The sequence below is a fragment of the Oncorhynchus clarkii genome, chromosome 3 (genome assembly GCF_045791955.1).
Source record: "Oncorhynchus clarkii lewisi isolate Uvic-CL-2024 chromosome 3, UVic_Ocla_1.0, whole genome shotgun sequence".
NCBI classification, from domain to species: domain Eukaryota; kingdom Metazoa; phylum Chordata; class Actinopteri; order Salmoniformes; family Salmonidae; genus Oncorhynchus; species Oncorhynchus clarkii.
In genome coordinates, this window is record NC_092149.1 from 51,244,605 (window position 1) to 51,259,802 (window position 15,198).

The window sequence follows — 15,198 nt, forward strand, 5'->3', positions numbered from 1 at the left end:
AACGTAGTGTGTCCAAAATGCACCCTATTGCCTATATAGTGCACTACTTTTGACCAAATCATCTATGGGCCCTTGGAAGCAGTACAATACCATGTGAATAAATAGCACAGTGGGTTGGAGAATTGCTGACATTCACAAATCCACAAAAAAAATATGCTTCATACATGAAGCACAATTCTGCCGTTGCCTAAGGTAACAGTTTATTAGATTTTAGTGCTATCCCTTGCAGTCGTTATCCATTGCATTGTATGCTTTACCTTAAGATAAATGAGAGGAATGTCATTAGATTAACCCAAATGTGGAGGGAGGAGAGTATAGAGACAGCCCCAGGATTCTCCAACTCCTCTTAAATCTGGCTACGGATATATAGTAGATGACCTTGGATAGCGCTGAACTTCCTACACATATCATCCAACACTGCTTCCTCCTGACAAGCCTCTTGCAGTTTGGAAGCCCTTGCATCCTGAATGGTAGCCTATTCCCTTTATAGTACACTACTTTTGACCTGTTCTTTACACCCAGCTAGCACATTTGGTTCCTTGGAAGTTGTGGAAAAGTAAATGTTTGGTTTCCCATTGGTTCTGGGAACGAAGCCATACGTTTCCTGACCATTAAAACATAATGTTTTATAAACGTTCTGAGAACGGAAGTTAACATTTTGCCTGTTCTGGGAACTGTAAGACTTCTGTGAGGTTCTGAGAACATTTTACTATGGTTCCCTGAAAGTTTTCCTGGAAGGTTTTATTAACGTTCTGAGAGCGGAAATTATAGGTTATTTGAAGGTAATTAAATAATGTTCTGAGAGCATGTTCCAGTAAGACTTATAATAATAACACTGATAGCTTAGGTTAACTGTGAACTCCCAAGCACAGATAGGAGACATGGAAATGTATTTGCTTAGGCATTAACACATTTCCTTTTTATTGTGACCCATCAGTGAGATACGGTTATTTTCATGCATACAAAGTTATTCATTTTAGTCTATTCAAACAGACCCAATTCCAAAAGAAAACAAGCACTCATTAAGATCAGGTGTGGCCAATTAGTGGGCGAGGCCAACACTCCTGAACACGCTTCACAAGGTAGAGGATAGAGAGAGTTGGGTTGATGCTGAGAATGAAATGGAAATGTTTTTAAATAACTTTCTTCGAAAATTCTCTGAATGTTCCTTAAGTATTATTTTGATGTAAAGTTTACTTAACGTCTTGAGAATTTAAATAGCATTCTCAAAACATTACTAAAGTTTTCTTGTGGAATTTGATGGAAGGTTTCATTGACGTTGTCTGAAAACAATTTGAGGAGATGATATTAAATAATACCAAGAGAAAATCTGTAGGGAACGTTAATGCTGATGTACTGAAATCCCCATGGAAAAACATTGTTTCCTCAAGTGATTGGAACAATTTGAAACCATGACTTTAAATAGAACCATGAGTAAAACGTTATTCCAAGGTTGTGCAGCTGCCGTGGATAGCAGCCGTTTTACTGCTTATCAACTCTTATCAACTCCGCTACTTTTTTAAATTATTTTTTTCGTCTAAGGACATGGATGATATATACAGTTGAAGTCAGAAGACACCATAGCCAAATATATTTAAACTCAGTTTTTAACAATTCCTGACATTTAATCAGAATAAAAATTCCCTGTCTTAGGTCAGTTAGGATCACCACTTTATTTTAAGAATGTGAAATGTCAGAATAATAGTAGAGAGAATTATTTATTTCAGCTTGTATTTCTTTCATCACATTCCCAGTGGTTCAGAAGTTTACATACACTCAATTAGTATTTGGTAGCATTGCCTTTAAATTGTTTCATTTGGGTCAAACGTTTTGGGTAGCCTTCCACAAGCTTCCCACAATAAGTTGGGGGAATTTTGACCTTTTCCTCCTGACAGAGCTGATGTAACAGAGTCAGGTTTGTAGGCCTTGCTCGCACAGACCTTTTCAGTTCTTCCCACACATTTTCTATAGGATTGAGGTCAGGGCTTTGTGATGGCCACTCCAATACCTTGACTTTGTTGTCCTTAAGCCATTTTGCCACAATTTTGAATGTATGCTTGGGGTCATTGTCCATTTGGAAGACCCATTTGCGAACCAAGCTTTAACTTCCTGACTGATGGCTTGAGATGTTGCTTCAATATATCCAAATAATTTTCCATCCTCATGATGCCATCTATTTTGTGAAGTGCACCAGTCCTTCCTGCAGCAAAGCACCCCACAACACGATGTTGCCACCCCCGTGCTTCACGGTTGGGATGGTGTTCTTCGGCTTGCAAGCCTCCCCCTTTTTCCACCAAACATAACGATGGTCATTACGGCCAAACAGTTCTATTTTTGTTTCATCAGACCAGAGGACATTCCTCCAGAAAGTACGATCTTTGTCCCCATGTGCAGTTGCATACCGTAGTCTGGCTTTTTTATGGCGGTTTTGGAGCAGTGGCTTCTTTCTTGCTGAGCGGCCTTTCAGGTTATGCCGATATAGGACCTGTTTTACTGTGGATATAGATACTTTTGTACTTGTTTCCTCCAGCATCTTCACAAGGTCCTTGCTGTTGTTCTGGGATTGATTTGCACTTTTCGCACCAAAGTACGCTCATCTCTAGGAGACAGAACGCGTCTCCTTCCTGAGCGGTATGACAGCTGCGTGGTCCCATGGTGTTTATACTTGCGTACTATTGTTTGTACAGATAAATATGGAACCTTCAGGCATTTGGAAATTCCTCCCAAGGATGAACCAGACTTGTGGAGGTCTACAATTTTTTTTCTGAGGTCTTGGCAGATTTCTTTTGATTTTCCCATGATATCAAGCAAAGAGGCACTGAGTTTGAAGGTAGGCCTTGAAATACATCCACAGGTACACCTCCAATTGACTCAAATTATGTCAATTAGCCTATCAGAAGCTTCTAAAGCCATGACATAATTTTCTGGAATTTTCCTAGCTGTTTAAAGTTACAGTCAACTTAGTGTATGTAAACTTCTGACCCACTGAATTTTGATGCAGTGAATTATAAGTGCAATAATCTGTCTGTAAACTATTGTTGAAAAATTACTTGTGTCATGCACAAAGTAGACGTCCTAACCGACTTGCCAAAACTATAGTTTGTTAACAAGAAATTTGTGGAGTGGTTGAAAAACTAGTTTTAATGACCTAAGTGTATGTAAACTTCAGACTTCAACTGTATCTCGCTGACTTTTCCATTTACCATCAAGACTGGTTGGCAGCGTTGGGTAAGATGAAGGTGGGAGTGGTGTGTCTCTTTGTTAACAATAGCTGGTGCGCGATCTCTAATGTTAAGGAAGTCTCACATTTTTGCTCGCCTGAGTTAGAATACCTCATGATAATCTGCAGGCCATAATATTTATCAAGAGAGTTTTCATCAGCCTGGTATCGCAACTGCTTGGAATCTGACCGCAAGGCGCTAGAGGGTAGTACGTACCGCCCAGTACATCAATGGGGCCGAGCTCCCTGCCATCCAGAACCTCTATACCAGGCGGTGTCAGGTGAAGGCCCTAAATATTGTCAAAGCCACCCAAGTCATAGGCTGTTCTCTCTGCTACCACACGGCAAGCGGTACTGATGCACCAAGTCTGGAACCAACAGTATCCTGAACAGATTCTACCCCCAAGCCATAAGACTGCTAAATAGTTAACCATATAGCTGCCCAGATTATCTGCATTGACCCTTTTTGCACTTACTCTTTTGACTCATCAGACGCTGCTGCTACGGTCTTGCTGCCTAATAACTTTACCCCTACCTATACAGCATGTACATATCGACCTCAATTACCTCGTACTGGTACCCCGTGTATATAGCCATGTTATCGTCACTCATTGTATATTTATTTATTGTGTAATTACGTATATGTTTCTATTATTTTTCGATTTTTCTCTCTGCATGGCTGGGAAGGGTCCGTAGGTATGCCTCTCACTGTTAGTCTACACCTGTTGTTTAGGACGCATATAACCAATACAATTTCATTTGATGTTGAAGTACTGAAATTCCCACAGAAGAACGTGGTTTCTTAACGTTCTCTGAACTGTTTGAGAAGGTTCCCAATGTCAAACCCGTTGGAAAACGTTCCTAGAACATTACCAAAATTGAAATGAAATGTAACCATGTTCGAACTTTAGAAACTTTTTTTTTCGTTAAAGTTCCTTAAATGTGCTGAACATTTTCCAAAGCCAAGCAACTTCACTGCACCATTCCCAGAAGGTTGTGGGAAGGTTGTATGCAAAATCACCATAGGACAACCACGCTCTCACCAAGCTCTAAGAAAGATATGGTTCTCAGATCGTTACGTGCTAGCTGGGTAGGCTCTGGCCAAAGCAGGGCACTACATAGGGAATAGGTGCCATTTGGGAAGCATCCAATGAGTCAGGGGCTTGAAATGCAGCCCCTGACAGTGCAGTGCAGTGCAGTGCAGTGCAGTGCAGTGCGGTGCAGTGGTCACTCATGTGCATTGCTGATAACCCCAGTCCTGATCTGCCATGGTGGAGGCTTCAATCGCTCACCAAGCCCGGCCCAGTCAGTAAGCCCAGAACAAAGGATTACGTTTGCTTATCTACAAAATAGACCAGCCACTCAACATCACACGGAAAAAGAAGAGAGAGAGAGAGAGAGAGAGAGAGAGAGAGAGAGAGAGAGAGAGAGAGAGAGAGAGAGAGAGAGAGAGAGAGAGAGAAAGACTGGGGGAAGGGGGCGGAGAGACAAAGAGTCATCTTGCTAAACCGTAGACAGGCTAATCCAAACAGGAGAAAAATAACCCTTGCCAACTTGTATGGGAAAGATATCTCTGGAGCACAGTAGCAGAGATTACGGGAGTCTGCAGGCTCTGATACAGTCGGTCAACTGAATCAGAGGCAGAAGCATCGCAGAAAGGTGGGGAGTCAAGGGATCATCTCAGCTCCTTTTCATTGAGTCTCATTGAGTCATTCACAGTCATTGATGCAGTAGCTATTCTTTCCCTTAAATACAACAGGAGTGGATACTCCTACTAGATGCTACAGAGACTAATGCTCAAGGACTTAATCTACACATCAGGCTGAGATGGGAAAGAAAGAAAAATGAAAGAAAGAGCGAACGAGAGCGAGAGAGCGAGAGAAAGAGACATGCATACTATAGCTGTTGATAGCATTCTGTGCTGTCAGACAAATAATGATGTTCATTAAACCAGCCAAAATGAATATCAATGAACTACACTGGTGTGGTTCCCTTAAGTAAACGTATATAAACTTGCGGCTCTGTGTGTATACAGTGTAAATTAACTAAATGCATGCTACAGTCTCCTTTGATGCATCCCAAATGGCACCCTATTCCCTGGTGCACTACTTTTGACCACTAAATAGAGAATAGGGTTCCATTTGGGAAACAAACACAGTGGAGGACGGTTGTCCCTGAGGTATAGTATAAGCAGGCCTCGTCTGTTCCTAACAATATGTAATTAGTGAGCTGTAAACAAAGTCACCCCCTATCACTGAGCTCCACTCTGACTGTGGGCAGAGGGCCAGGGGCCAGACAAACACAGTGGACTCACTGGACTATACACTACAGTGTTTCTCTTTCAACCAGTCCAGCGTGGCTTTCACTGTGATGTATTCTATCTAGTACAATGCTGTATTACACAGGCTGTGTCCCAAATGGCACCCCTATTCCCTATGTAGTGCCTGTCCCATAGGGCTCTGGTTAAAAGTAGTGCACTACAGTACATATCTGTTGATAAACCTCTAGTGGTGTGGGGGCTGTGCTTTGGCAAAGTGGGGGTTATATCCTGCCTGGTTGGCCCTGTCTGGGGGTATTGTCAGACGGGGCCACAGTGTCCCCCGACCCACCCCTGTCTCAGCCTCCAGTATCTATGCTGCAATGGTCGATTCGGGTCAGTCTGTTATATCTGGTGTAATTATCCTGTCTTATCTGGTGTCCTGTGTGAATTTAAGTATGCTCCCTCATATTCTCCCTCTCCCTCTCTCCCTCCCCTCCTGGAGGACCTGAGCCCTAGGATCGTGCCTCAGGACTACCTGGCCTGATGACTCCTGGCTGTCCCCAGTCCACCTGGTCGTGCTGCTGCTCCAGTTTCAACTGTTCTGCCTGCGGCTATGGAACCCTGACCTGTTCACCGGACGTGCTACCTGTTGTTTTCGACTCTCTTTCTCTATCGCACCTGCTGTCTCAACCTCTAAATGCTTGGCTATGAAAAGCCAACTGACACTTACTCCTGAGGTACTGACCTGTTGCACCCTCTCCAACCACTGTGATTATTATTTGACCCTGCTGGTCATCTATGAACGTTAGAACATCTTGAAGAACAATCTGGCCTTAATGGCCATGTACTCTTATAATCTCCAGCCGGCACAGCCAGAAGAGGACTGGCCACCACTCAAGAGCCTGGTTCCTCTCTAGGTTTCTTCCTAAATTCCTGCCTTTCTAGGGAGTTTTTCCTAGCCACCATGCGTCTACATCTGCATTGCTTGCTGTTCGGGATTTCAGGCTGTGTTTCTGTATAGCACTTTGATTTAAATTTGATTGATAGGGAATAGGGTGCATGGTGTCTGGAAATCCACAACCTCCCCCTCCCAAGAAAGCAATAGTTGGGAGTTCCATTGTAAGGGATGTCGTGGTTGATGGCGCAGAATTCTTCCCTGGGAGCTTTCGGTCATTCTAGACCAAAACCCGGCACTGCACACTGAGGCAATGGGCTGAGTTGAGACGAGACTTCGAATACCTGAGAGACAGAATATTGGCTAGGGGCAAGCTGATTTTAATTTCTGGCTCTATCCCAACACACGATTGTGGAATTGATCGCTTCTCCCGGCTACTTGCACTGGACTCTTGAATGAAATTAGGACTATGTTCTGAAAAAGCGTTTGATTTTATTGAAAATTTCGATATGCTTTGGGAGCGACCACCGTTTCTAAAAAGGGACGGCCTGCACACGACCAGGAGAGCAACTTAGATGCTGAGTGATAACATTGAAAAAATAATCTAAAAAAGTGATGGGTTATCAGTCCTTGCCCGAAATAGGTAACCTTCATTTGAGTCCTGTATTAATCCACATCCTCTTTGAGGCATAGACCAAATGGCACAGTTCTAAGCAATCTTATCTATACTGTTTCAAGCCAACCCCATGGCTATTTCATATAGAGGGTTACCTACTGATCACAGCATGTTTGTGTTAAAGACTCTGATCTGAAATCCAGTAGCTGTGGCCTTGGACTGAGTCATGTAAATGCCAGAAGTTAGATTTTGAAAATGGATCATATTGTAATTCTTTCTTCTCAAACTAACGCGGCCATTTTGATTATTACTGAGACTTGGTTTAAAAAAAAAAGGTCTGTGCCAGACTTTGATGTGTCTTTGAATGAATGGATATAATGTTTATAGATCTGACAGAGCTGGCAGAGGTGGGGGTGTCGCCATATTCATAAACAACCATTTGAATGTTGCAGTGTGTATTACCACATCTGTCTTAAACCAACTCGCCTCAACCTTTAAACACCCTTCAAAACCTACTCTCTCAGATGTTATTCTAACAAATGCCCCTCCAAAGTTTACAGCCAATGGGATATTTGCTCATGAGTTCAGTGACCGTTGTCCAATCGCCTCATAACAGATGTTAAATTATCTAAATCTCGCTCATGTATTATTACAGAGAAATTATAGGAATTTTAATGAGCATTTGTTTTCCACCTGGGGCTGAGTGACTGGTGGGTGGCGTCAACTATCACTAGCTCGGATCAAGCTCTTCATTATTTTATTTCTAGCCACATATTGAACTTCCATCCTCTCAGGCCAGGGGCACAACAATGTATTAATTAATGGTTGAATTAGAATATCCGTTATAATCATTGGCCAGTACAGAGAATTAAGTAAAACCACAAGTCCAAATCCCTATCTCCTTCCATGGCTAATTACAGAAAGGGTTCAATATGTGGCTAGCTGTAGAAGGCTAATGTTAACTAGCTAACGTCGCCCATGAATGGAAGTGAAGCTAGTGAGCAAGCATTTTAGCCAGGTAGCTTAGGACAACAAAAAATAAAAGTGTGTACTGTATGACAGAGTGATAGACTGTTTTGTCAACATGAAAGAGAGGACGATGGCGTTGGCGTTTCTCTACAAGTAGGGTGAGTCAACATGTTTTTCTACATGCATGAACGTTCACACACGCACACACACAAACGCACACAGAAATCAGAACCATGGACAGCCACATCATGTTTAGCTTATTTTGATTGGATTAAATTGTTTTTGGTATCTTTTAGTTGTCACTGTATTAGACAAAGCATAGGTGATTAGATAATGTTGAAATGTTGAAGTTTAAATGGTGCTGGAGGTATTCCCTCCGCAAGGCAATCAAACAAATGAAATGTCAGAATAGGGACAAAGTGGAGTCGCAAATCAATGGCTCAGACACGAGACGTATGTGGCAGCCACGTCACAGACATCGACGTTTCACTTCCAGACAAACTAAACACCTTCTTTGCCAGCTTTGTGGATAACACAGTGGCACCAACGCATCCCTAGCCGCATCCTCAGAGCATGCGGAGACCAGCTGGCTGGCGTGTTTACGGACATATTCAATCTCTCCCTATCCCAGTCTGCTGTCCCCACATGCAAAGAATTAACTAAATTACTATGGCCCTGTAGCACTCACTTCTGTCATCAAGTGCTTTGAGAGACTAAGGATCATATCACCTCCACTTACCTGTCACCCTAGACTCACTGCATTCAGTACTGTAGTACCCTCCAAGCTCATCACTAAGCTTGAGGTCCTGGATCTCCACCCCACCATGTGCGATTGGGTCCTGGACTTCCTGACGGGCCACCCCCAGGTGATGAAGGTTGGAAACAACATCTCCACTTCGCTCATCCTCAACACTGGAGCCCCACAAGGGTGCGTGCTCAGCCCCCTCTTGTACTCCCTGTTCGCCCATAACTGCGTGGTCATGCACACCTCCAACTCAATCATCAAGTTTGGCTTCCCCAGTAACCCCACCTTCCTGGGGACAATAGAAGGCCACCCTAAAATGTGCAGTTTTGTCACACAACATAATGCCACAGATGTCTAAAGTTTTGAGGGAGTGTGCAATTGGCATGCTTACTCCAGGAATGTCAACCAGAACTGTTGCCAGAGAATTGAATGTTAATTTCTCTACTATAAGTAGCCTCCAATGTCGTTTTAGATCATTTGGCAGTATGTCCAATTGGCCTCACAACCGCAGACCACACGTGTATGGCGTTGTCTGGGTGAGCGATTTGCTGACGTCAACATTTTTTTTGTGTGTTTTTTTAAATTTTACCCCGTTTTTCTCCCCAATTTCGTGGTATCCAATTATTTTAAGTAGCTACTATCTTGTCTCATTGTTACAACTCCCATACAGGCTCGGGAGAGACAAAGGTTGAAAGTCATGCGTCCTCCGATACACAACCCAACCAAGCCGCACTGCTTCTTAACACAGCACGCATCCAACCGGGAAGCCAGCCGCACCAATGTGTCGGAGGAAACACCGTGCACCTGGCAACCTTGGTTAGCGCGCACTGCGCCCGGCCCGCCACGGGAGTCGCTGGTGCGCGATGAGACAAGGACATCCCTACCGGCCAACCCCTCCCTAACCCGGGCGACGATAGGCCAATTGTGCATCGCCCCACGGACCTCCCGGTCGCGGCCGGTTACGACAGAGCCTGGGCGCGAACCCAGAGTCTCTGATGGCACAGCTGGCGCTGCAGTACAGCGCCATTAACCACTGCGCCACCCGGGAGGCCCTGACGTCAACATTTTCAACAGAGTGCCCCATGGTGACGGTGTTGTTATGTTATGGGCAGGCATAAGCTACAGACAATCAACACAATTACATTTTATCCATGGCAATTTGAATGTAGAGAGATCCTGAGCCCCATCCTGAGCCCCCATCTGCCGCCATCACCTCATGTTTCAGCATGATAATGCACGGTCCCATGTCGCAAGGATCTTTACACAATTCCTGGAAGCTTAAAATCTCCCAGTTCTTCCTTGGCCTGCATACTCACCAGACATGTCACCCATTGAGCATGTTTGGGATGCTCTGGATCAACGAGTGTGACAGCGTGTTCCAGTTCCCGCCAATATCCAGCAACTTCATACAGCCATTGAAGAGGAGTGGGTCAACATTCCACAGGCCACAATCAACGGCCTGATCAACTCTATGCGAAGGAGATGTGTCGTGCTGCATGAGGCAAATGGTGGTCACAAGATGTTGAATGGTTTTCTGATCCACACCCCTACCAACCGATGCATATCTGTATTCCCAGTCATGTGAAATCCATAGATTAGGACCTAAATCATTTATTTCAATTGACTGATTTCCTTAGATGAACTGTAACTCAGTAAAATCTTTGAAATTGTTGCATGTTGCGTTTAATATTTTTGATTAGTATAGTATGGCTTAGAACGCGTCTCAACCAATCACAAGGCTTGTTTTGACTAACCCGTTGTAGAACGTCGCTTAAAAAGGTATCAGGAAAGACTACCCAGCCCATGTCTATGGAGGGGCACCTCCTACCAGATCAGCTGCTTCAATGAATGGTGAGATCCATCGCATTCACTTCTTCTGTGTTTAAGCTGCATCTCAAATGACACCCTATTCCCTAAGTAGCGCACTATATAGGGGATAGGGTGCGATTTGGGATGCAGCCCTACAGTAATGTTTGGCTCGGTGAGGGAGCAGCGGGCTCGTTATCAGAGTGAGAAAGAGGTAGGGAGAGGAGGAGATATGAGAGGAGGGGTGAGAGGGAGAGGAGAGGTATTCACCCAAAGCGAGCCATATTGAGAAAGGAGGAAGGTGTGAGAGACGTTGAGTGACTTGACCGAGCAAGCTGATTCGCTCACTCACACATACACACACACACACACACACACACACACACACACACACACACACACACACACACACACACACACAAACACACATACACACACGCACACAAGCACTAGCGTGTTATATTACACAGCATTGCTTTTTTTAGACCATTGAATCCATGGCAAAATGTTCCAAGATTATGCCTAGTAATTATTCATGAAGTTTGTGAGGTAAGTGAGGCTTGAATCAACAGTGCTCCAGTGTCCCTGGTGGATTGGTTATGCATGGTTTGGCTTTTGGCTGATCAGAGGTCCGATCTTGATTTGGCTCAGAGACTTGGCTCAGTGCTGCTGTTGGAATTATTAGTGTAATGTATAGGGAATAGGGTGGAATTTGGGACACACCCACAGCCTGTGCAGCTTTCTCTCTCTCTCTCTCTCTCTCTCTCTCTCTCTCTCTCTCTCTCTCTCTCTCTCTCTCTCTCTCTCTCTCTCTCTCTCTCTCTCTGTTCTACAAAATGGCTAATGCAAGGTATGCTAACTGTACTTCTGGGCACTTTCCCAAGCAAAAAATATTAAGAGGAAAAGTACAGACAACTGTTGACAAATCTCCTCTTTCATCACGGCGCTCGTTTGAAATACGGATTCCTTTTACGAACCAGGAGTCGGCACAGAGCCAAATGAACAGTGAGATGTAAACAGTGGGATTTTGCTGCAGTAAAATGCAGTATCAGGGCAATGCACTGTGCTTTCTAAAACGGGTTAAACGAGAAAAAAACTAAAAGACATTGAGATCGACGCCAAGACCTACCCACCCTCGTACTGTTACTAAACTAGCGTGTCAGAAAGAATGGACGCAGGCTGAATCCTTTATCTCCACAACTCCCACGACCCCGACAAGAGACTGAAGAGGTGGCGCCCCAAACAGATGCCTGAAGATACAGCCTTCCATTTACACCGTGTCCTAATCCCTACGGTGCACTACGTTCATATGTGTGTGTGTGTATGTGTGTGCCTGCGCATGGCGACAATTACCTGTTGGACGTCCTGTTGGAACACACAGAGCTGTAGCCTCTGGTGCAGGCGGACTTTGCGGTGCTGCCAGATGCTCTCCAGGCGTCTCTGGTGGTGCAGGACCTCGTGGACCACGTCCAGGATACAGTGGACCGCCTTGGAGTAGTTGGCTGTGGCCGTCAGAGACTCCGAGTTCCCCGGGCTCAGTGGTCTCTGGAGGACATCCAGTAGGGCCTTGCCGTCCTGACTGACCTGGTGACAGAGAGAGGGACATGACATTAGGAGAGTTGCATACCTGAATCGGAAATCTTGGTTGGAGACTTCACGGATTTCTTGCATATTCCATATTCCTTGAATCCAGGAATCCTCCAACTGGCATTTATGGAAAACCTGGGAAGTTAGGGAAAGTTACCGCCCTTGAGCGACTTTAAATCTGCACGAAATAACAAAGATTTGTCTGAAAAGATGCATATCGAAGCCTGTCATGCCAGTCAAATCTTTGTTTCATTATATGGAAAGAAAGAGCGAAGGAAAATAAGGATTTTTTGTTCCTTTGCTAATCATCTCTCTTCTGATCAAATCCAGTCCCGGCCTGTTCTAGCCGTCCATGTCTGATACTAAATCAAGCCGTGCAGAGCTGTAATTTCATTCCCAATGCAAATTACTAAATGATATGCAATTTGGGTGCATGGGGATGGGTATTGTTTTCGTCATCTGTGGCACAATACGGGACCGAAAAGCCAACCCTTTCTTTTTTGTTGTTGTGCTCAAACCAGAGACGTTTATAGCGACCTTTTCAGAGACGACACGGGAATAAAACAAACAAGCACAAAAGTCCGTGTGGTGCAGAGGCATCTAGTGAACTGCGACACAAACCCATCATCATACGGGATCTTCTGTGGGGAGTCAATCTGACTTGGATGGCCAGTGGTCCACGTATTACAGGCCACGTGTCACACAAGGTGGAAGTCAGCTGGATTTAATGTGGTGGGAAAAGGTCCTATTTGATGCAAAACTGTAGGTACAATACATAAGCATAGTCGAAGGTAAAAAAAATAAAATAAAAATGGTCCTGATCGAGTTACAGTATGTGTCTGGTCAGGTTTGATTGAAGGACTTACATTTTATTTCAGGGCAATATTTCAAAGCAATGTACAGCGTACATCCATGTTTAGACTGCTTGGGATCATGTTTAGATAACTTATGATGGTCTTTGAAAAAAACCAAAACCTCATGCCATCCTTGAAAAGATATAAAAGGGTCATTAGCACTGTGGGAATTCTCCTTGAAAGCTATGTGGTGGGATCTTAAACTAACAAAGAATGAAACTGTAAACCAGATCTTCAGTAAGTGTAAAAGTGCTATTCCACTCGTAACGTAACGTACAGTTGAAGTCGGAAGTTTACATACACTTAGGTTGGAGTCATTAAAAGTCGTTTTTCAACCACTCCACACAGTTCTTGCTAACAAACTATAGTTTTGGCAAGTCGGTTAGGACGTCTACTTTATGCATGACACAAGACATTTTTCCAACAATTGTTAACAGACAGATTATTTCACTTATAATGCACTGTATCACAATTCCAGTGGGTCAGAAGTTTACATACACTAAGTTGACTGTGCCTTTAAACAGCTTGGAAAATTACAGAAAATTATGTCATGGCTTTCGAAAGCTTCTGATAGGCTAATTGACATCATTTGAGTCAATTGGAGGTGTACCTGTGGATGTATTTCAAGGCCTACCTTCAAACTCAGTGCCTCTTTGCTTGACATCATGGGAAAATCAAAAGAAATCAGCCAAGACCTCATTCGTTTGGGAGCAATTTCCAAACGAATGAAGGTACCACATTCATCTGTACAAACAATACTACGCAAGTATGAACACCATGGGACAACGCAGCCGTCATACCACTCAGGAAAGAGACGATTTCTGTCTCCTAGAGATGAACGTACTTTGGTGCGAAAAGTGCAAATCAATCCCAGAACAACAGCAAAGGACCTTGTGAAATACTGGAGGAAACAGGTACAAAAGTATCTATATCCACAGTAAAAAAGAGTCCTATATTGACATAACCTGAAAGGCTGCTCAACAAGGAAGAAGACACTGCTCCAAAACCGCCATAAAAAAGCCAGGCGACGGTTTGCAACTCCACATGGGGACAAAGATCGTACTTTGATCGTACTCTGATGAAACAAAATTAGAACTCTTTGGCGATAAAGGTGGAGGAAAAAGGGGGAGGCTTGCAAGCCGAAGAACACCATCCCAACTGTTCTTTGCTGCAGGAGGGACTGGTGCACTTCACAAAATAGATGGCATCATGAGGCTGGAAAATTATGTTGATATATTGAAGCAACATCTCAAAACATCAGTCAGGAAGTTAAAGCTTGGTTCGCAAATGGGTCTTCCAAATGGACAATGACCCCAAGCATACTTCCAAAGTTGTGGCAAAATGGCTTAAGGACAACAAATTCAAGGTATTGGAGTGGCCATCACAAAGCCCTAACCTCAATCCCATAGAACATTTGTGGGCAGAACTGAAAAAGCGTGTGCGAGCAAGGAGGCCTACAAACCTTACTCAGTTACACCAGCTCTGTCAAGAGGAATGGGCCAAAATTCACCCAACTTATTGTGGGAAGCTTGTGGGAGGCTACCCGAAACGTTTGACCCAAGTTAAACAGTTTAAAGGCAATGCTACCATATACTAATTCAGTTTATGTAAACTTCTGACCCACTGGGAATTTGATGAAAGAAATAAAAGCTGAAATAAATAATTATATTATTCTGACATTTCACATTCTTAAAATAAAGTGATGATCCTAACTGACCTAAGACAGGGAATTAAATGTCAGGAATTGCGGAAAAACTGAGTTTAAATGTATTTGACTAAGGTGTATGTAAACTTCCGACTTCAACTGTATCATATTAAATGGATGGACACCAAAAACATCCCAAATCATACAAATGGCCTTGAGAACAGGTTGTACTATAAACCAGTATTTAGTTAGTGCTGTAGCTGAGTCAGTGTTGTGAGGGTGTCTCACCTCAGTGTAGGCCTGGGTCACCTGTTCATAGAGGGTCTGGTGGTGGTGGATGGCCAGCTCCAGGTCCTGCATCTCTGAGGGCAGCCCCCCTTCACTGCATATCTTGCACCAGGCCTCCACCCCAGCCAGGAACTGCATGGACACAGGCCAGGAGACATATTCACACAACAGAACAGAGTCAAATAGACCAATCAACAGAGCAATGTGAGTAATTTCGTGGACAGAGATGAGAAGAGAGAAGGCATGGGAGGAAGGCAGGCCAGGAGGGAGGCAGGGAGGAAGGCAGGCTAGGAGGGAGGCAGGGAGGAAGGCA

The 15,198-nt window shown here is 44.0% G+C and overlaps 1 protein-coding gene across 1 annotated transcript in view; it reads right to left on the bottom strand.

Moving 5' to 3' along the window:
- Positions 1-15,198, bottom strand: part of LOC139396936 (kalirin-like) — a 162,478-nt gene that overhangs the window by 119,133 nt on the left and 28,147 nt on the right. The window contains exons 7-8 of the mRNA XM_071143876.1: positions 14,886-15,017; positions 11,865-12,095 (exon numbers count right to left, since the gene is read on the bottom strand). Coding sequence (XP_070999977.1) covers positions 11,865-12,095; positions 14,886-15,017 — 363 coding nt within the window. The remainder of the gene's footprint in view (positions 1-11,864; positions 12,096-14,885; positions 15,018-15,198) is intronic.